Genomic DNA, 18,452 nt, shown 5'->3' with positions numbered 1-18,452 from the left:
TAATATTAATATAACTAACAAACATTTTTTGAATTAAGAACGAAGAAAAATTCATGAATCATGTACACAATCACCAACAATGCTAATTATTATAACTTATGCCCTTCCATTACAAACTGTTTCTAATAAATTGAGATAAACATATAGATTCTAACATTATTTACATAAATATAAGAATCATATACAATACATATGGAATTGTAGAAGAGATATAAAAGAGATACGTTATACATAAACATACATTAGAAAAATAGATTAATAAAAAATTCCATATTTAAAATTACATAAATTTCATTTATCTAGTGACAGATTCATATATATATTTTGTTACATTATTGCACCAGATTTATGTGTTTTGTTTGCATTTTGTATAGCTTAATTCAGAAAATTACAGATAACGTTTTGTCTTTACAGAATATAATATAATGATATAAAAGATCAACAAAGGGTAATAATGTTACTCGTTAAATATACACCATACACCTATAAATAAGATATTGAAAATTACGAGGAAGCAAATTAATAGACAAAACGTACACGTTCTGGTGTTACCGATGGACTTACATTATCTTAATTTCAATGACAAAACCCTCAATTTTATTGATTGTTCATAATTATCCCTTCAGCCTAAATGAATTTTCAATGCTTACGTTTCGTTTGACTGAAAGATTGATATTAGAATTTGATTTTTCTTAGCTTGTACGTCCTATTTACTATCAGCCCACTGGCCAGACATTAAGCGTCATTGGGACTTCATCGATACTAACTTTCTTGAACGAGCTCGTGCTTCTGTACGAATATTTGTATATTCAAACCAAAGAATATTGGGAATCAATGATGTGTCACGTAATAACAGGTATTCCGATATCCGCCTGAAAATATAATAATGTACGTTAATATACTAGTTTATTTAAAAGGTTAAATTTCATTTTTGATAATAACTCACCATGAAACAATTATAGGAAAAAGTGGTGTGAGAACTACACACGTGATTGTGAACCATATTGTAGCTAATATTATACCTATCAATGCACCACACAGAACTTGAGAACTAGTATGGTATAATAAATAAACTCTACTATACGTGACTAAAATAGCAATAATTATACAAGTGGCTATGACGGTAATTCTCCAAAATTTTTCTAAAATGCTGCTATTATTGTTATGATGTAACCTACAAGTGAATATACAAGCATAAAAAATGTATTTTAACATATATATTTCTCTAAACTTGAAAGTAGTAAAGCAGATTACCTAATACATATGAAAAGTGTGGTATATGTTGCAAAAAACCACATAAACTGTGAATGCGTCGAAGGCATACCATATTCTACGTGAATATTAGCACGTTTCGTCGGCCTGGCTTCGCAGATTGTGTGTTTCAATATGAGGTTGATACACTGGTTAATTATAATGCCGCTAAAGAAGGTAATCTGAAATATTATAATTAATTGTAAGTAGTAAAGTTGTAAAGAACATGGAATGATTCAGCTTGAAAGTTTTTACTTACCGTATGTAAATCTCTTCTAAATAGAATCAACGTTATAAAACCAGTTATGATAACGAATGGTGTCAAACTTACTAGAGCTAACAATCTTCCAAAGAAATCGCCTGTAAGTTAAAATTGAAATTTATTTTTTATCTTTTAAAAGGTAAAAGGTTTCCTTTAAACACAATAATAAGAAATGCGATGCATTTTATGTAGAAAAAATGTTTGCAGAATCGAGCAGTAGAGAGTGGATGGAGCTGAGATACTTGCCTTGAGGGTATTCAACTAACGTAAGAGACAAAGGAACCCATTCCGAGTTTTGAACAGCATCGATAAAGGACGATTTAACTTTATCCAACGAATCATCGTCTAATAATGCCATGTCATCAAAATTTTGAAGTGACCATAACTCGGATAACACACCGCGCAGCAACGGTCATAGAATCGGAGAAATAGTAGTAGAAATGCGACAGGGTAACCTTTTTTGTGCATACCTATAGTTTAGCATTGGTATGGCATGCATGCCAAAGGTGACACGTACGGAAACTTAATTGGTACGTTATCGTTTTACGTATTATTTAAAGTGTTCGTCTAATTATTAGAATTACGTGTCTCGAACGAAGCTAACCAACGATCAACATCAGAAGCAGGTAACAACAGCGTTTAGAATTTCTGGACATTTTCTTTCCGTAATCGCACGTATGTTCATTACGTAGTAACGAACATATTCGTCGATTCATTTTCTGTTATTAATGTGACTAACACCGAAATTTCTAGCAGATGTTCGTGAAAAGGTTCGTTACGAAAGGAATAACTTTCGTTGTTTCTTGTAGTATCTGTTATTTGGACCAATCATACTTAGCATCATTTACCTAGGTATATTAAAAATTTTGTTTATTTCAATAGTTTTACGTCTTTAGGTGTTGTTTTATTGTTTAACAATAGTTGGAGCAACGTCCAACTACGAAATAAATATGAAAATATATGAAATCTAATTGAACTTGACTAGTGACTTAAAGAATATAAAGTTACTATTTTAGTTTGCAAGTTGTGCTCTGTGCAAGAAGCGGGAGAGGTAGCAAATTGGATAGTTGCATGATTGCATGCTGCTTTACTCGCTGTTTGCTTCCTGTTTATGGTATGAATCTTATTTGTGCGTCGGTTCGATCAGCGTGCGTTGTTGGTGATTTCAATTTTTTACCGATTATTTTTCTAGATCTATGAAAAACTTATTTTAAGAGGAATCTCGTGTTTCCTTTCTATTTAACTGCACGTTGTATTTCTTGCAGTCGATAACAATTGATGTTGAAGACTGACTATATAATGGTTTAATATTTTAGATAATGTAGGTTTCTTTTTATTTTGTATATACTGCGAATGTTATATTATATTGATAACGTTTGATAACGTCACTGATCATAATATATGAGACATAGTAGAGACATACATTTAGAATTTAACAAATGAATTTCTCTTTTATTATTAAACTTAATTTTTTTCAACCGACTGTCCGATGCGTGCGAATAAAGTAAACATATTTATTTTATTTTTGTTCTGTTCCAGACATATGTTACCACGTGCACCGTTTTGTTTATAGCTTTTGTACCAAGGTGCTATATGACATTCAGTAAAACACATGGCAGACCAAAATACCGCAGATTATCATGCACTTTGTGCAAATGACAAAGATGAAATTGAAGGTTTAAACGAAAGGCTGATAGAATTATTAACTGCGGAGAAAGTTTCATCGTGTACTAACATTGAAAGTAGTACATCTCAGCAACTAAGAGATTTAAATAGTAGCGATGATAGTCTTACAGTTGAAAATACAGAATCTGTCACGCCGCTGCTGAATCATTATAAGTACCACTGTTCTTTCTCGCATCATGATAGTCCAGTCAATTTCTCATCTTTACCGACGTATCTACCGCCTATTGGTGTATTTTGGGACATAGAGAATTGTTGTGTTGGTATTAAATTATATATAGTCGACGAATAAATATAGTTTGACAATGACATTTTTTACAATTATTACAGGTACCGAAAGGAAGATCTGCCATGGCTGTGACACAAGTAATTAGAGACAAATTTTTTACTGGTTACAGAGAAGCAGAATTCATTGTAGTTTGCGATGTTCTAAAAGAGAACAGTAGAGTTATGAAAGAGTTGAATAATGCTCAAGTAAGTTTAATCGATCTCTCTTTTAATTATTTCCAAATAATTCAATATTATACTTATAAACATTGTGCCTATCCTTTCTTTATTAGGTTAATTTAATACATGTTGCTAGAGAGTTTAAAAATGCTGCTGATGACAAACTCAAGCAGTCCATTAGAAGGTTCGCCGATATTCACGGAAGTCCAGCAGCTGTGATTTTAATATCTTGCGATATTAATTTTGCCGCTGATCTCAGTGACTTACGCTATAGAAAAAAGATTCACGTGATACTTTTACATATGGAAAGTACATCCGAGGCATTAATATTATGTGCCAATGAGCATTATGATTTTTCAAAACTTATGGAATCACTGCCATCCAGAACTGTACAGGTAGAAGCTTTTAATATTTCAGATAATCTTAGACATACTTTTTAATAGGTCTTTTTAATTAGAAATGGAGCAAAATTATTTTTTTACTTTTGTACTACTTACCTCTTGCTTTTACACAATAAACTTTCATCATAATTATTACAAGCTTTTTTATTTTCATCCGTGGATTTATAAATTACTATTGTATTTGTTATTGTTAACGTGTTACTTTGTTTGTACTAATTTAAATGTATATGTAAAGTAGAGTAAATCATTAGTTGATTGTTGGTTTTTTTTAAATGTTAGCATGCTTGTCATTTCTATTTATGTTAATGTGCTTTTAGAATCTTATTGAATTTATTTCAGGTTACTGCGCATTATGATCTCTTAGTTAGTAACCTCCCAGAAAATCAAGATGTTATGTCTGTTAAAGATAATCTCAAACAACTGTCCAAACGCTATGGTGGTCGGTTAATGCAAGTACAATCAAATACTGCAATTGTACGCTTTAACACAAAACATTTCGCAGACAGGTATTGTGTATAAATATATACATGTTGTTTATGTTGTTTATATTTTTTATGAATTTCGTCAATAGTGTGCAACTGATAACGCGTACGGTTAAGAATTCTGTACACAAATTTAAATTAGGCTACTTTTAATTCATTTATGTCAATAATATATAATACTAGAAGTAATGTTGTGTTTGAATAATCTGCTTTACATGTAGCCAATGAATAATCCTTATTCCCAAACATTCTATTGGTCTACTTAATATTAATGGGAAAAATGGGTATCAGAAGTGGTAGGGATAAGTACATAAATAGGATAGGATTCAAACAGTGAACAGCAATGTAACGAATATAGTGGTACTGTAAAAAGATCGTAATTTTCATTTATATAACATATTTAATTCGTTTATGTGTACAGTAGTAGTTAGTGTTGGAAAATTGTTATTTTTTGAAACAGAATTGTTATTTATTATTTTATTTATCTGTATTATAATGTTGACATAAACCAATGATTTTATTTATATGTAAGGTGAGTTGGTAAATATCTGCTAATAAAAAATTGTTATAACTCTGACAGGTGCAAACATTTAATGAAATGTACTTGTTCAAATAAAACATACAAAATTTCCTTGAGTAATCAACTGACATCTTACTTGATATCATCAGTATGTTTACGGAAATCTCGAAGGTCATTTACAAACAGTATTGATCATCTTGTGTATTAGTCTCTTGTAATTTCAATTAGTCGTCTCTGTTTAATAACAATGTGACTCTCTTTTTTTTTTTCTGCAGGGCACAGAAGCATATGGATGGAACAATTGTCCTTGGTTCGAAAATTTCCGTTAAATTTCAGAGAGAGAAAGGAAGCAGTTTCCAAAAAATTCGAGGTAATTTATGTCTCCCTACACTGTTCTGCCCTTAAAACTATTCTAGTATATATAATGATAATTAATATGATTATTAATTACACACCTTTAGCAAATTCAGTAAGCAGAAACGGTACCGTAAGTGAATCAGAAATTACAACTAGTTCTCCAAGACAAATGTACAGTGCAAGTGCTTCACTACCGGGTGGAAGACCCCTTCAAATTCCACATTACCAGTCATCGATACCGGTCATTGGAGCACATTCTGGATGGAATGCTCATTGTGTACCTGTTCCTGGGCCACCGGGGTAACTCGAAATTACTTGCAACTATGCATATATTATTATTGTTATATATCTACCGACAATTTTCTAAAAATGATGAGAACTAGGAAGAGAGCCTTAGAGTCACGAGTAGAGATTATCCTTGCTTGATTCGGGCAATGAAATTGAGAAAGCTTTGATCTTATCTGACATAAAACATAAATATTAAACGTTGTAGTACTTGTATTATTGTGAACATTTAAAGAATTAAGATCGTACTGTATTCATCTTCTACAGAATGGTACAACCGCCACCCGTTTTTGTCGGGAGGCCGTACTCAAACAATAATAACGTAGCTTTCAACAGAACTTACAATGAACTTGCAAGGGTCCAATCTCCGTTGTTCTGGCAAGTATCTGGATCCCAGCAATTTGGTCATATGTGGGAAGAACAGTACAAGGTACCTAATTTCACATAAAAATTGTCGTTTCATGAAACAGTTTGTGGATAATTTTTTATATTAACTTAAGGTGGAGAAGACAAAAGTTCTTAGTAGGAGAATTCATATCCCGCAGGCACGGGATAATGGAGTTGTAAATAATGCAGCTTCCCGAATTCCTGATGGCTTAAGACGCACTAGGGGAACACACATTGCGTACGTTCAACCGTCGGAAAGAGCTGGTTCAAGACAACAACATCCTCCATTGAATGTTTCGGCGAATTTGAATGGAACCAGTATGTAAATTATTTTTATTCTTTAAAAAAAGAAAATTATAAATGATAATTGGTAAAAATAATTTTTGTCACGTACAGCACATTCTCAAACTGGTTTTAAACGTCGAAGTCCATCTCCAATGTATGATTTGCCATCGCAAGAGTGCAATCAGTGGAATGGACAGGTGGTACCGATTAATAAAAGATGAATAATACAATATAAAGTAAAAATTTGAAATAGTTTATAATTTTATGCTTTCTTTTGTAATTAGCCGAATATGTCTGTGCATAATACTAGGACGCCTTCACCGTATGAGAATACAGTACAAACGATGAACCAACAGAATAATCATACCTCACCTTATCATCAAAGTGATACAGAAAGCGAAGAAGTCGAGGTATTCTTTAGACCTGTTTATTTTCTTTTATATTTTTTAGACTCGTAATGGACACGCGAGCGCATACGCACACGTATATAAAATTTATATTTTTTCATGTATATACTCATATACATATATATATATATATATATATATACATATATATATTAGAAATTCTTCAATCCAATAAACAATCACAATGGAACATTGGTAAACAATGAAACATGCACGCCTATCGAGCTACAAGTAACTAATTTAGACCAAAGTATTAATCCAAAACGAATGAGATATATGCTTGCCTCTGTTTTTATGGAACATGTGAAGGTATATTTATATTTAACATTATGATCATATTATGAAAAATGTCCAAATTTTGATATTTTATCAATCAATTGCATTTAGTTATTTTAAATTAATTTTAGGTGTTAAATGTCTCTGTTTTTACGCAATCTGATGGTCACTTTGCGGCAAGTGTCAAAGTACCTTCCTTATCAGACGCACAATACGCAATTTCTCAATTACATCGTCTTAAAATAGGTTATAAACGCATTTTAATATCGTATGCCCATAGTGGTAGAGCAAGTCCTCAGGTTATACGTGCGCAAATTGTTATGCTACTGCAAGAAGTACCTGGTCATAAGCTTCCCCTCTTTAAATTTCTCGAAATGTACGAGAGTCGTTTCATGATCACCATCAGCGTTTCCGAGTTGTACAAAATGAAGGATGTTTGTATTATCACGGAAGATCCTAGTGGTAGAATGGTTTCTCTTAATCCCGATCATAGGAATACTCCATCACCGTGTTTTAATAATACAGCTCAGGTATCGCAAAATACATATTCTGCCCTATTTATCTTAACTGCCTTAATATTTTGGAGATTTCAAGAAGATGAAATCTAACTATGAGGTAGATCTATTTATCTAAAAGATAAATTAATCTATTTCTAAAGTTCTGCAACGTACATATGGGAAAAATTGTAACTTTATTTAAAAGATTTAAATGTTCTAAAATATTTTGAACCAAGGAACGTTGGTAGGTAGGGCAATTTAGCTGGAATGCAATTCATGATGACTTACATGAAGCCGAGTTTGAGCTTTTCCAGTAAGAGTAGAGATGTTATTCCTCTTACTGTTGAGAAGCTGTGACGATTATTTAAAGCGTTGAAAATTAATCTGATACAATATAGGTTACATAATATACCTACGCATGCATCAATTATATACAAAGTACAAATATTTGTAAAATTTCTAGGAGGAACAGATAGAGTTACCTTATTGTACTATTCATACGCTGAAGCCGTGGTCGGATAAAGGTTGGGCTGAACAGAAAGTAGCATCGCTCCCGAATGTTAACATTTCTTTAAAAGTTCTTGACCCACGTATACATCAATTATTAAATACGCATAACGGAAGTTTACCATTGCCTAGGTACATTTTTATAACACTTTCCACATTAATGTCCACTCCATCTAATAATTGTGCTCATGATAAATTAATTTCAGTTTACCAAATTGTTACGAAGCTGAATTTAAGGAAAAATTACAAGTGTTAGAAAATGGTGTGCCTTTGGAACATTTGGTGTCTTGTTTGTCTTGCGTTGCATTGAGACAAGGCATTGGTAGCGTAAAATATCTTATTTGGACTGGAAATAAAACTCAGGAGAATAATCTTGAAGGTAGAATTCTTTGATGGAATATGTTGATAATAATTAGTTAATGATTTAATAATCACTAGAATATTGTCCTTCCGTTTTAGAAGATAAATGTGTAAGTCCCCCACTAGCAAGGCAATTGGCACTTTTCAGTCGTGAATTAGTCGATCTTCTGAAAACTGTTCCACACTGCCAGTTACCATTTAATCGATTTATACCTGCATATCACCATCATTTTGGAAGACAATGTAGAGTTGCTGATTATGGATTCACAAAACTGATCGATTTATTAGAAGCACTTACTCATACTGTACAAGTAAGAACAAGAGTAAGTTTATTAGAAATAAATCATCCAATTAATGAAATTTTAATTATTTATTTCAGGTAATGGGTGAAGGAGATAACCGTATAGTCACCTTGTCACACCGTGCGCAAGTACGTCGCTTCGCATCCGATCTTTTGAGGGTTTTGAAATCTAAAGCTAGTAAACAAGTAGCACTCTCTGAATTTCCAAGTGCTTATGCTAGAGTGATAGGTAAAGATTTTTATACGTTAAATGAATTTCAGCAATATAATGTACATCTAAGAAAAGTTACATTTCACAGGTAAACCGTGGGATATCGTGGATTATGGAGTGTGTGAGATGGAAGATATCCTTAACGAGGTATCAGAAAATATCGTTGTAGTCGCTACGATCAATGGAGGAGATAAAATGATAACTATTCCTAAACGGGAACAGACTGCAGAAGAGGTGGAACAAACAAAACAATTTGCTGCAGAGGTATATATATATATATATATATATATATATATATATATATATATATATATATATATATATATATATTACAGTTTACAGTGCGAGTAAACTGGAAGATTAGCAGTAATATCAATGACAATATACATAGTTTTCACTCTCTCTTAGGTTGTGGAACTATTACGACACGTGCCCCAGTGTAGAATGCAGTTCACTAAATTTGTGCCATCGTATCATCATCACTTTGGTCATCAGTGTCGAGTATCAGACTACGGTTTTACAAAGTTAATCGAACTGTTCGAAGCTATACCGGAGGTAGTTAAAATTGAAGACGATAGTTCCGGTGAGAGACAGATTTCTTTAACCGAGAAAGAAGGCCTTCGTGTACTTTCTGAACAAATATCAAAATTAATTGGTCGGTCGAGAAATTGTCTAAGTGTTTCAAGTATTTCGCAACATTTTTTACGTCAATTTGGCTACGCTTTAAAACCGGAATTATTCGGCTGCACTTCTGTACTGCAACTTATGCAGAAACTTCGAGATACTGTACAGGTACAAAAATGTAATATTCAAATTAACATATACATATATATATATACATACATATATATATATATATATATATATATATATATATATATATATATATATATATATATATATATATATATATATATATGTATATATACACATAATGTCAACGTTGAATACTGTACATTATAATTAATTTTACAGATCGTATATTTAGCAAGCGGGCCTGTAGTTATGGCGATAGATAAATCTCATCTGCAACAATTAATCTTACAATGTCGTCGATTGTTGATGGATAAACCGCAATACAAAACACAAGTTAAAATCTTTCAACAATTATATGTTCAACATTATTCGAAACCGTGTAATGTAGATGAGCTAAAACAAAATTTGTCTAATGTAGTTCGAGTAAGTTTTAATTTGTTTCTATCGTGTATGAGTGTATCCCTCTATAAAAAAAGTTCTTATAAAACCATAAATATGTGATTTCAGTTCACAACAATGAATGACGAACAGTATATAGAACTTACGCCGTTACATTGTTTCGCCTGTAATTTATATCGCGTGATGATTAATTATGGTGGAACGTTAAAGCTTTCACAGTTTGAAACTGCGTATTTCTCTACTATAGGTTCTGTATGTAAACCGGCAGACTATGGATTTCCAACAATTCATGCACTTTTACAAGCATTATCGTGTACAGTAACGATAAAATTGTCACGAAAGAGGAATAGAAACATCATATACTTGAATAAAAAAGTTCCCGGTACGTAAAAAGTATCACTCAGTCACAATTGTTTTGAACACGTTATTTCTAACAACGATTGTACGATTCGATATTTTTCCTTTCTTTTTTTTGTAAATAGCCGTTGGTATGGCGTTACCATCAGCATCATCGTATCGAGACACGGATTCCAGTAACGAATCATTTGAAAGCGATTCACCTTCTTGTGGGAACATTTCCACGAATTCAGCTACGTTAGAAGAACGTGCAAAGTATGCGAAACAGGCAGTTGAACGTCTCAGTTCTTGGAAACAGATAGATAAATCTTGGAAGACATCTAGTTCAGAGGATCAAGTGGTGAATTGGTCATTACAAGAAAATGGAAGCGAAAACTTTCTGAAAAGTTTAATGCGAACGCCAGTTATACCACAAGATTTTCTACCCCCACCACCTAAGCCAGATTCTCCACCCGAGGTATTGCTCTTATATTCTACGCATATTCATTACAAGCTGTCAAAGGGAATGGAGATTAATGTTTGATCCTAAAAAGTAATAAATTAATTTTTTATTTTTAAATTACAGGAGAACGTAAATAAAAATCAGTGGGAATCCTCAGTGTGGACGACTCCACCGAAATTTACATATCCGCAAGATGAGCATACTCCTAATGTACAGGTGAGCATTTAATGCAAATAAATTCAATTACTGGTACAATGGTAATTTATTGTCAGTGTAATTCCACTTTTTATGCCAGCAGATTCCTCCATTAACCTTACCTCCTTCGTGGAATCAAATTGCATTCGACAATAGTGTTTCCAACTTATTATCACCAGCGAAATATTTATTACCTGCTACAGCAAATCCCTTAGAGCCACGCACTTCACCTTTCTTTTCCTCCAAGCGCACCTTGGTCGTTGCTCCTCATCCTTCTGAATTGCCGCTTCCTTCGTTATCTTTAACTCCCAAGAAGAACGTAACTTCGAAAAACGTAATTACCGAGAACTTGGCAGAGAAGCAAAAACAAGTTATTGATAATTCTATAGAAGAAATTACTTTTAAAAATAACGAAACAGATAGTAGTAATATGGAAAGCAGTAGTGATAAGGAAAAACACAACATACCCACAAAACAGAGTAGGTAATCTAATATTTCCTCAAATAATTAATTAGTTAATTAAATTGTTACGTATGGCATACGGTATAAAGAGTATAAAAAAATGTATTTTTTACAGTGTTTACAAGCAAACGTCGTTTAGCTGCACAATTTAATCAACCTATTGAGTCTTAAATATCGAATAAGGAGAAATGAATAAGCTTAAAGTGGGTTCGAATATCCGTAGACCATTCTCTGAGTAATGGTAGGTACACTTTCCCTTTCCCTTATTTATATTTAAAGTGATTGATGAAATTAAAATAAGGAGGATAATAATATATGTGGATTTAATGAATGCGGAATAAAGAACAGAATTTATTTTTAAGAAGCATGAAAGTATACATATAAATATCTATATATTAAGTAGCTATGAGAGATATCTGATTTCAAAATTGTGAAAAGTGTGCGACGTTTATAACGGTTGTATCGCGTGTTAAATTCATGTAGCATCTTTCACACTGTGATATACTTAATATAAAGAGAAGAGAACATTTAATTCAAATAATAGTGCATAAGAACAAATATTTCGGTCAGTAAGCGAGCAATAATTGTACACATTTCATAGGATTGGGCCAGTATCCTATGTCATGGGCTACAGTTTTTTTTTCTTTTTTTTTTTTTTTTTTTTTTTTCTCTCTTCCTGTCTTTCTTTTCTCTCTAATTATAATAACAGAAAGTTTCACCTTAATAAAGTCGTATGCGAAATAAAAATATATTTTTAAAATTGAATTTTGTTCGTCATTGATGCAAACGTTAAGAATTCTTCTTTTAGCTTTATTTAACGAATCATTTATTATGATCGAGATTTTTATTGGCTCAACCCTGTTGATTATTGTAAAAATTATTCCTGTATGAAGCAAAATGAATTGTAATAATCTCGTTATTTAGCATAAAATTGTACGCAGTTTATTCCTTAACTTCAACTTTCATACATATTATTATTTATTTCATTCGTATATTAAAAATTAGCTGTTCATTGCTGTCCGTTTATTTTTACATTGTGTACAATAAGACTTTTTAATTACATATTATGGGAGTGCATGTTTTCAAAACTTTGATAACGATCAATGTTTATTATACAATATCTTGAAATAGTGTACTGCTTCTCGATATAAATCAAAATATATTTATACAATTAAACAATTAACATATATGATGCGTAAAATGAAATTTTTGCGAATTCCATTTTAAGGTTGTAAAATAGTGTGACGGGCAATAAATATTTTATTGAGAAGCAGTATACTATTTTAAAAAAATAAGGCAAAAAATATACACTCTCGTGTCGATCAGATATCAGCATTTAATGTTACTTTTAATAATGATAATATTATTCTAGAATATACTCTACCTTCACTGTCGAAATGAAGACAGATAATGTGATGGTAACATTCATAATCTACGAAAATTTATAGATTTAATTTGTGATGTTAATGAATAAGAGGAAATTATTCTGTTCTTGGGTTACGCATAAATGATTACGTTGATCTCATTTTATTTTACTACATTAAGAGGTATTTTATATTAAACATTATTATATCGATGAATATATTAATTACCACTTCGAAAAAGAGGAAAAAGGAAAAAAAAAGAAATACTGTAAGTTTGGTACGTTCCTTTGATTTAAAAGAAAAGGATACAGTCCTGAAATATTAAAATTTATGATTCACTAAAGAAGGGGGGGTCGCATGTGTTAAAATTTGTATGTTTACTGAATCTAATTTGTATTAATTTATTTAAAAATCGAACGAGGTAGCTTTGTTACGCGTTATATATTTATTATGTCGTCATTAATTCTATTGTATTTGATACATATTTACATGAAAGTGATCATTTTTACTTTATTTTTTAAATTGTATGTATTCATAAGTTTAAATTTTCTATTAGTCACACAATAAAGAACAGATTCATTTCATCTTTTAAAATAATTTTATGAGTCTGAGAATTTTTAATGTCGTGTACTTTTATTTTCGTAAATATTTTTTATTGTTCAAAAGTACGATTTTTTTGTAGTAAATTTGAATGAAAATAGTTCTTAATAATATTTCGACTAATAGAAAATTAAATTAATCTCTATGTAAGAAAGAATGTTTAAATGTATTATAATAATATATAATAGTGCTGTAGTAATTGCATAAGAAAACTTTATTGTAATAAAACACTGAAAAGAAATTGTAAAGTATAAATGATTGATGGAATCATCTAAAAGTATTAAATAAAATAATTTGTTATACATGTATAGATGCTTCGATATATATTGTAATAAGAAATTAATAGAGAAAAAAGGATGAATGCATGAGACATGAGAATTTTCAGTTTTGTTATAAAAAAAATGTAAAGCAACAGCTCATAATTTCATACATTAATTTATTTTATCTATTTTACAGAATATCTATCTTCCTAAATGGTACAAATACACTTTTGCTTCAAAAGTGATAGCGTATATTGCTTAAGGTACTAAAAGTCGTACTTTTTATTAGTAATACCGCTACCAATCGGACCATGACGTCGTTCCCAAATCATACGATGCTTTTGCTTCATAAACGTATGGACTACATCATCCAATACTCCTTGGTCTCCATCTATTTTTTTTGATACATTGGAATTAAAAAATTTGTTTGATACGATACAAAATGATAGTTTTATAAGTATCATATGTTTATACATTTAGTAAACCATGCAACAATTGCATCTTTGTAGTATTGGCGTACTTCACCACAGTATTCTTCTTTATCAATATCGTAGTACCAACCACAATCTTCGTATCGTTGTCTTAATAGGCTAAGAATCTCCGTGTCCACCATCCTAATTTTAATCAAACGTTCAGTATGAACACTCCGATGAGGCGAAGAATGTTAAAATGTGTATTTTCATGTAAATATTGTACAAGAAGTGTACTTATCACGCTGAAATTGGAATTGTGCTTCTGTACGGCATATTATATCATTTTGATAACACTGGTCAATCGTTGGGACCCGACGAAATTGCCGATGATAATATGGATACTTTTCTTGATAAGGTGCAACGCACTTTTCTGTGAAAGATTTAAAAGATTAAAAATTTATAATATCATCAGTCCCTTTAATAACATAACCAAGCGCGACTGATTAGATAATACCTCGAAAGTAATCAACCGGTCCATCTAATAACGCCCTTACTTTTTTTAACAATTGCGCAAATGTTGTACCTTCTAAATCCATTTATAACAAATTAATTTACCAACTACAAACTAGAAATTACTTAATTTGTAGAGAAGATGTAATCGGGATTATGATATGCTCGGCACAGTTTAACGATCACAAAAACATCAGATAGATACTCTCTACTGTCATCCATCGTCTAGTAATTTAATCAATTTTACGAATCTGTTTCTAGGATAATAGGAAATTGTAAATATTGTTGTAATGTATACAGTATGAAATTTTTTGCTTATCTTCAGTACATGTTAATCGGATACTGCGTGATTAAATTTTTTAAATTTCATTCTGTATACTAAAACAAGTTACTAAGTTTTAAATGAAAGTTAGATACTTTTCTTCTAGAGATGTTGGTACACATGCAATTTCTCGTAGGTATATAAAAGGGGCAGCTCTGGAAGCGCTTCCTCCATTTTCATCGTTTCGAGCAACATGGTAAGTTGGCGTGTCTTATTATATATTATCCTAAGAAAAAATTATTTTCTAACACTAATTATCGTGTCTAAATATACGCAATATATTTGTTTATTTTTTTCTACCATTTGATAACATTAATTGATTAATTAAACTTTGCCTAAATTGATGAACAAACACTGATCGGAATGTCGCGTTAAAAGCAAGGTTATATGGCGACCACGTTTTACATTGGTCACATTTTATGATGATTCTAGTTGAAATTTTTATGGTTATGAAACTGAGAAACCTTGAAGATAGGTTCTAGGGCGGTCTGATGTTTCAATTAATCGCATTGTTCATATAATTTCCGTGTATCATTTGATCAACGAGAAATATGTTTCGTGTGTAGTCGCACCGGAAGTTCAGTGCACCTCGTCATGGATCTATGGGATTTTATCCCAAAAAAAGAGCCCAAAGGCATCGTGGAAAAGTTAAGGCTTTCCCTAAAGACGATCCGAATAAACCTGTACATTTAACTGCTTTCATTGGTTACAAAGCTGGTATGACTCATGTAGTTAGGGAAGCTGATCGTCCAGGATCGAGTGAGTAATATTTTTTAATCCAAATTACTTATTATTCAAACTACTATTATACTATTTATATTATATGCGACGGAAAAGAATTATATCTGATTAAAAAGAGTCGTTTAATCCCGTTATCAAATTATCAATTAGAATTTAACCTCCTGTTATTAGAAAGATTAGAAAATTTTTATATTAGCGCGATTAATTTTATTATACGTTGCGTACAATTATATTATCCGACACGATGACCTTAGTCTGATAAATACAGAAATGTATTGGTCTACTATGGTTGCGATACAAGAGCTGCTTGATATTGTGCAGTATGGTCTAAATCGCAGTGTCGAAAAATAATTCTATGCCCTGCATCTGCAGTGAGCAAGGAAGCAAGGCATATTCCATAACCTCTTTGGAACCCATTGGGTAATGACCATTGAGACAAACCATGTCTGGCACAGTTCCATAATATTGCATTGAACTTGAATGTATCGATATTTATGTATTTATATATATATATATATATAGCAGTAAACAGTGCTCTGAAAACCAAACTGTTTTCTTTATTTAGAGGTAAACAAAAAAGAAATCGTGGAGGCAGTCACTATTTTGGAAACACCACCTATGATTGTGGTCGGTATAGTTGGCTACATTGAAACTCCGCATGGTCTGCGTGCTCTTACCACAGTGTGGGCAGAACATTTGTCAGAAGACTGTCGTAGACGATTTTATAAAAATTGGTAAGAAAAAGATGTGTCTTTGTACCATTAGCTATTTCCTATTTATTCGTACTATTAGCTATTTTATGCAAAATATATACCACAATTAATTTTAAATTAGCTCTCCGCTCATTTTGACGAGAGTAAATATTTGGATTTAGCCGCAAAATGAAATTTTGTTTAACGGTTAGTCCAAAAAGTGTGTACAGTCTCCGCTCGTTACGAAGAGACTGACACGTTACAGATAAAAGTGCCTGTGTAGGTTGTGAACAAAAAGGCAGCCATTATGGTTACTTTTCTGTAGGTACAAGAGCAAGAAGAAGGCGTTTACAAAGGCTTCTAAGAAATGGCAAGATGATCTTGGCCGTAAATCCATAGAAAGTGATATCAAGAAAATGATTAAGTACTGCAAAGTTATACGAATTATCGCTCATACTCAGGTAATAATTTTGGAAAAATATGAATTCTATTTTATAAAATTTTCATTCATTTCGTATATATGTATCTTTGAATAGATGAAATTGTTGAGGCAACGACAGAAGAAAGCCCACATTATGGAAATACAATTGAATGGTGGAACTATTGAACAGAAGGTCCAATGGGCTCGTGAACATTTGGAAAAGCCAGTACCCGTTAGTAATGTTTTTGCTCCAGATGAAATGATAGATGTTATTGGTGTCACAAAAGGAAAAGGATATAAAGGTAGAAAACAATACTATTATTTTCTTTTTTTTTTTTTTTTTTCCAATAAAGTGTATTTCTAAAAAGATTGGACTAAATGATGACAGAGCATGATGTGGTTTATCTGATCGTTTTGAAGATATTTCATGCTGCCTTCCTACTGAAGTCCTTAACAGTAGAAACAGTTTTTCTACTTAATATACTAATTTTAGTATTAGTGCGTGTTTAGAACAATGTTTCATGTAGGTATTTCCTTCCATACGCATAGGTGTTACATCACGTTGGCATACGAAGAAATTGCCGCGTAAAACTCACAAAGGTTTGAGGAAAGTCGCTTGTATTGGAGCTTGGCATCCAAGTCGTGTATCTTTCACTGTTGCACGTGCTGGGCAGAAAGGTTACCATCATCGTACAGAAATGAATAAGAAGATCTATAGAATCGGACAAGGGATTCATACCAAAGATGGCAAGGTAGGTAGACATTCATTCATATCTTAGCTTGCAATGAAAAATATTGCCTCTTCCCTATATTATTCTTCTATTTCCTTGAAGATAATTTGATGAGAGGCATACATGAACAACTTGTCCATAGTACCTAAAGTCATATCAATTATGCTTTAGATTTCCGAAACAAGTAACATACACATATGTATATATATTATAAATGTGCGTTTGTCGTAAGAACAACAATTAAAAAGTGTGTTCTGATATCTTTCAGATTGTAAAAAACAACGCTTCCACGGAATACGATCTTACCGAGAAGACCATCACTCCTATGGGTGGTTTTCCTCATTACGGTGAAGTAAACAACGATTTCATCATGATCAAGGGTTGTTGTATGGGACCAAAGAAACGTGTAATCACATTGCGTAAGGTGAGTAGTCGTTGCTCTTTTTTATTTTGTCTTTTTTTTTTTTTTTTTTTGTGTTATTTGTATCCGTGATGAGCAAAGTAAGAGCCAAGAATACAATTTGTATGAAACTAAAATGATATTTAATGATAGGACTGATACATTTTAATTAAGTTTAAGGATTACATATATATTATTTGAACGCAATGTATGAGCTAAGTATATATTTGTGTAGTCTTTACTGGTGCACACGAAACGATCTGCTTTGGAAAAGATCAATCTCAAATTCATCGATACCAGCTCCAAATTTGGGCACGGTCGCTTCCAAACTGCTGCTGACAAAGCTTCATTCATGGGTCAACTCAAGAAAGATCGTATACGGGAGGAACAGGCACAAGCTACGACCTCTGCACCATCGGCTACAACTGCTTAATAAAATTGATAGATATTGCATGCTTACATCGGCAG

The 18,452-nt window shown here is 31.9% G+C and overlaps 4 protein-coding genes and 1 non-coding gene across 9 annotated transcripts; 3 read left to right on the top strand and 2 right to left on the bottom strand.

The window, feature by feature from the left end:
• Window positions 1-353: 353 nt before the first annotated feature.
• On the bottom strand, window positions 354-1,960 carry LOC143431051 (dolichyldiphosphatase 1). The gene is made up of 5 exons (XM_076907553.1): window positions 1,766-1,960; window positions 1,511-1,617; window positions 1,255-1,433; window positions 947-1,174; window positions 354-872 (listed from the first exon to the last, which is right to left on the bottom strand). The coding sequence occupies exons 1-5, from the start codon at window positions 1,869-1,871 to the stop codon at window positions 743-745; spliced, it is 750 nt and encodes a 249-aa protein (XP_076763668.1). The 5' UTR covers window positions 1,872-1,960; the 3' UTR covers window positions 354-742.
• Window positions 1,961-2,444: 484 nt separating this feature from the next.
• Marf1 (meiosis regulator and mRNA stability factor 1-like protein) lies at window positions 2,445-11,773 on the top strand. 5 transcript variants are annotated; one of them, XM_076907546.1, is made up of 25 exons: window positions 2,445-2,627; window positions 3,087-3,455; window positions 3,527-3,670; window positions 3,757-4,038; window positions 4,384-4,550; window positions 5,322-5,416; window positions 5,508-5,703; window positions 5,956-6,118; window positions 6,189-6,393; window positions 6,472-6,557; window positions 6,645-6,770; window positions 6,924-7,076; window positions 7,175-7,573; window positions 8,004-8,179; window positions 8,254-8,426; window positions 8,507-8,718; window positions 8,787-8,937; window positions 9,008-9,183; window positions 9,328-9,711; window positions 9,895-10,098; window positions 10,183-10,456; window positions 10,557-10,888; window positions 10,997-11,089; window positions 11,172-11,547; window positions 11,646-11,773. In XM_076907546.1, the coding sequence occupies exons 2-25, from the start codon at window positions 3,126-3,128 to the stop codon at window positions 11,699-11,701; spliced, it is 4,953 nt and encodes a 1,650-aa protein (XP_076763661.1). In that variant the 5' UTR covers window positions 2,445-2,627; window positions 3,087-3,125; the 3' UTR covers window positions 11,702-11,773. The 5 variants fall into 5 exon arrangements, with proteins under 5 accessions (XP_076763661.1, XP_076763664.1, XP_076763665.1 ...); XM_076907549.1 differs by having other exon boundaries at window positions 11,172-11,551; window positions 11,646-11,727; XM_076907548.1 differs by having other exon boundaries at window positions 2,469-2,564.
• A 2,157-nt stretch (window positions 11,774-13,930) lies between these two features.
• Nd-pdsw (NADH dehydrogenase (ubiquinone) PDSW subunit) lies at window positions 13,931-14,947 on the bottom strand. The gene is made up of 4 exons (XM_076907556.1): window positions 14,682-14,947; window positions 14,462-14,597; window positions 14,229-14,368; window positions 13,931-14,145 (listed from the first exon to the last, which is right to left on the bottom strand). The coding sequence occupies exons 1-4, from the start codon at window positions 14,761-14,763 to the stop codon at window positions 14,021-14,023; spliced, it is 483 nt and encodes a 160-aa protein (XP_076763671.1). The 5' UTR covers window positions 14,764-14,947; the 3' UTR covers window positions 13,931-14,020.
• Window positions 14,948-15,418: 471 nt separating this feature from the next.
• LOC143431106 (small nucleolar RNA U43) lies at window positions 15,419-15,495 on the top strand. The gene has a single exon (XR_013102682.1). It is a non-coding gene; the product is annotated as a small nucleolar RNA U43 (small nucleolar RNA).
• A 41-nt stretch (window positions 15,496-15,536) lies between these two features.
• Window positions 15,537-18,444, top strand: Rpl3 (ribosomal protein L3). Its single transcript, XM_076907552.1, has 7 exons — window positions 15,537-15,758; window positions 16,306-16,474; window positions 16,758-16,893; window positions 16,969-17,155; window positions 17,403-17,605; window positions 17,853-18,008; window positions 18,220-18,444. Exons 1-7 carry the CDS (start codon window positions 15,602-15,604, stop codon window positions 18,415-18,417), a joined length of 1,206 nt encoding a protein of 401 aa, XP_076763667.1. The 5' UTR covers window positions 15,537-15,601; the 3' UTR covers window positions 18,418-18,444.
• Window positions 18,445-18,452: the final 8 nt, after the last annotated feature.

Source organism: Xylocopa sonorina, chromosome 16 (genome assembly GCF_050948175.1).
Source record: "Xylocopa sonorina isolate GNS202 chromosome 16, iyXylSono1_principal, whole genome shotgun sequence".
Taxonomy (NCBI): domain Eukaryota; kingdom Metazoa; phylum Arthropoda; class Insecta; order Hymenoptera; family Apidae; genus Xylocopa; species Xylocopa sonorina.
This window is presented reverse-complemented; position numbering and strand designations above follow the sequence as displayed.

What these genes read in the sequence shown, in the direction of transcription:
- LOC143431051 (XM_076907553.1), bottom strand. Translation starts at nt 1,871, where the DNA reads ATGGCATTATTAGACGATGATTCGTTGGATAAAGTTAAATCGTCCTTT. An exon ending in TCTTACGTTAGTTGAATACC is followed by an intron (nt 1,618 to 1,765) that starts CTCAAGGCAAGT and finishes TTCAATTTTAAC; the next exon opens with TTACAGGCGATTTCTTTGGA. An exon ending in TTAGAAGAGATTTACATACG is followed by an intron (nt 1,434 to 1,510) that starts GTAAGTAAAAAC and finishes ATAATATTTCAG; the next exon opens with ATTACCTTCTTTAGCGGCAT.
- Nd-pdsw (XM_076907556.1), bottom strand. Translation starts at nt 14,763, where the DNA reads ATGGATTTAGAAGGTACAACATTTGCGCAATTGTTAAAAAAAGTAAGG. An exon ending in ACCGGTTGATTACTTTCGAG is followed by an intron (nt 14,598 to 14,681) that starts GTATTATCTAAT and finishes AATCTTTCACAG; the next exon opens with AAAAGTGCGTTGCACCTTAT. An exon ending in TTCCAATTTCAGCGTGATAA is followed by an intron (nt 14,369 to 14,461) that starts GTACACTTCTTG and finishes GATTAAAATTAG; the next exon opens with GATGGTGGACACGGAGATTC.
- Marf1 (XM_076907546.1), top strand. Translation starts at nt 3,126, where the DNA reads ATGGCAGACCAAAATACCGCAGATTATCATGCACTTTGTGCAAATGAC. An exon ending in AAGAGTTGAATAATGCTCAA is followed by an intron (nt 3,671 to 3,756) that starts GTAAGTTTAATC and finishes TTTCTTTATTAG; the next exon opens with GTTAATTTAATACATGTTGC. An exon ending in CCTGTTCCTGGGCCACCGGG is followed by an intron (nt 5,704 to 5,955) that starts GTAACTCGAAAT and finishes CATCTTCTACAG; the next exon opens with AATGGTACAACCGCCACCCG.
- Rpl3 (XM_076907552.1), top strand. Translation starts at nt 15,602, where the DNA reads ATGGGATTTTATCCCAAAAAAAGAGCCCAAAGGCATCGTGGAAAAGTT. An exon ending in AGACGATTTTATAAAAATTG is followed by an intron (nt 16,475 to 16,757) that starts GTAAGAAAAAGA and finishes ACTTTTCTGTAG; the next exon opens with GTACAAGAGCAAGAAGAAGG. An exon ending in AAAAGGAAAAGGATATAAAG is followed by an intron (nt 17,156 to 17,402) that starts GTAGAAAACAAT and finishes CCATACGCATAG; the next exon opens with GTGTTACATCACGTTGGCAT.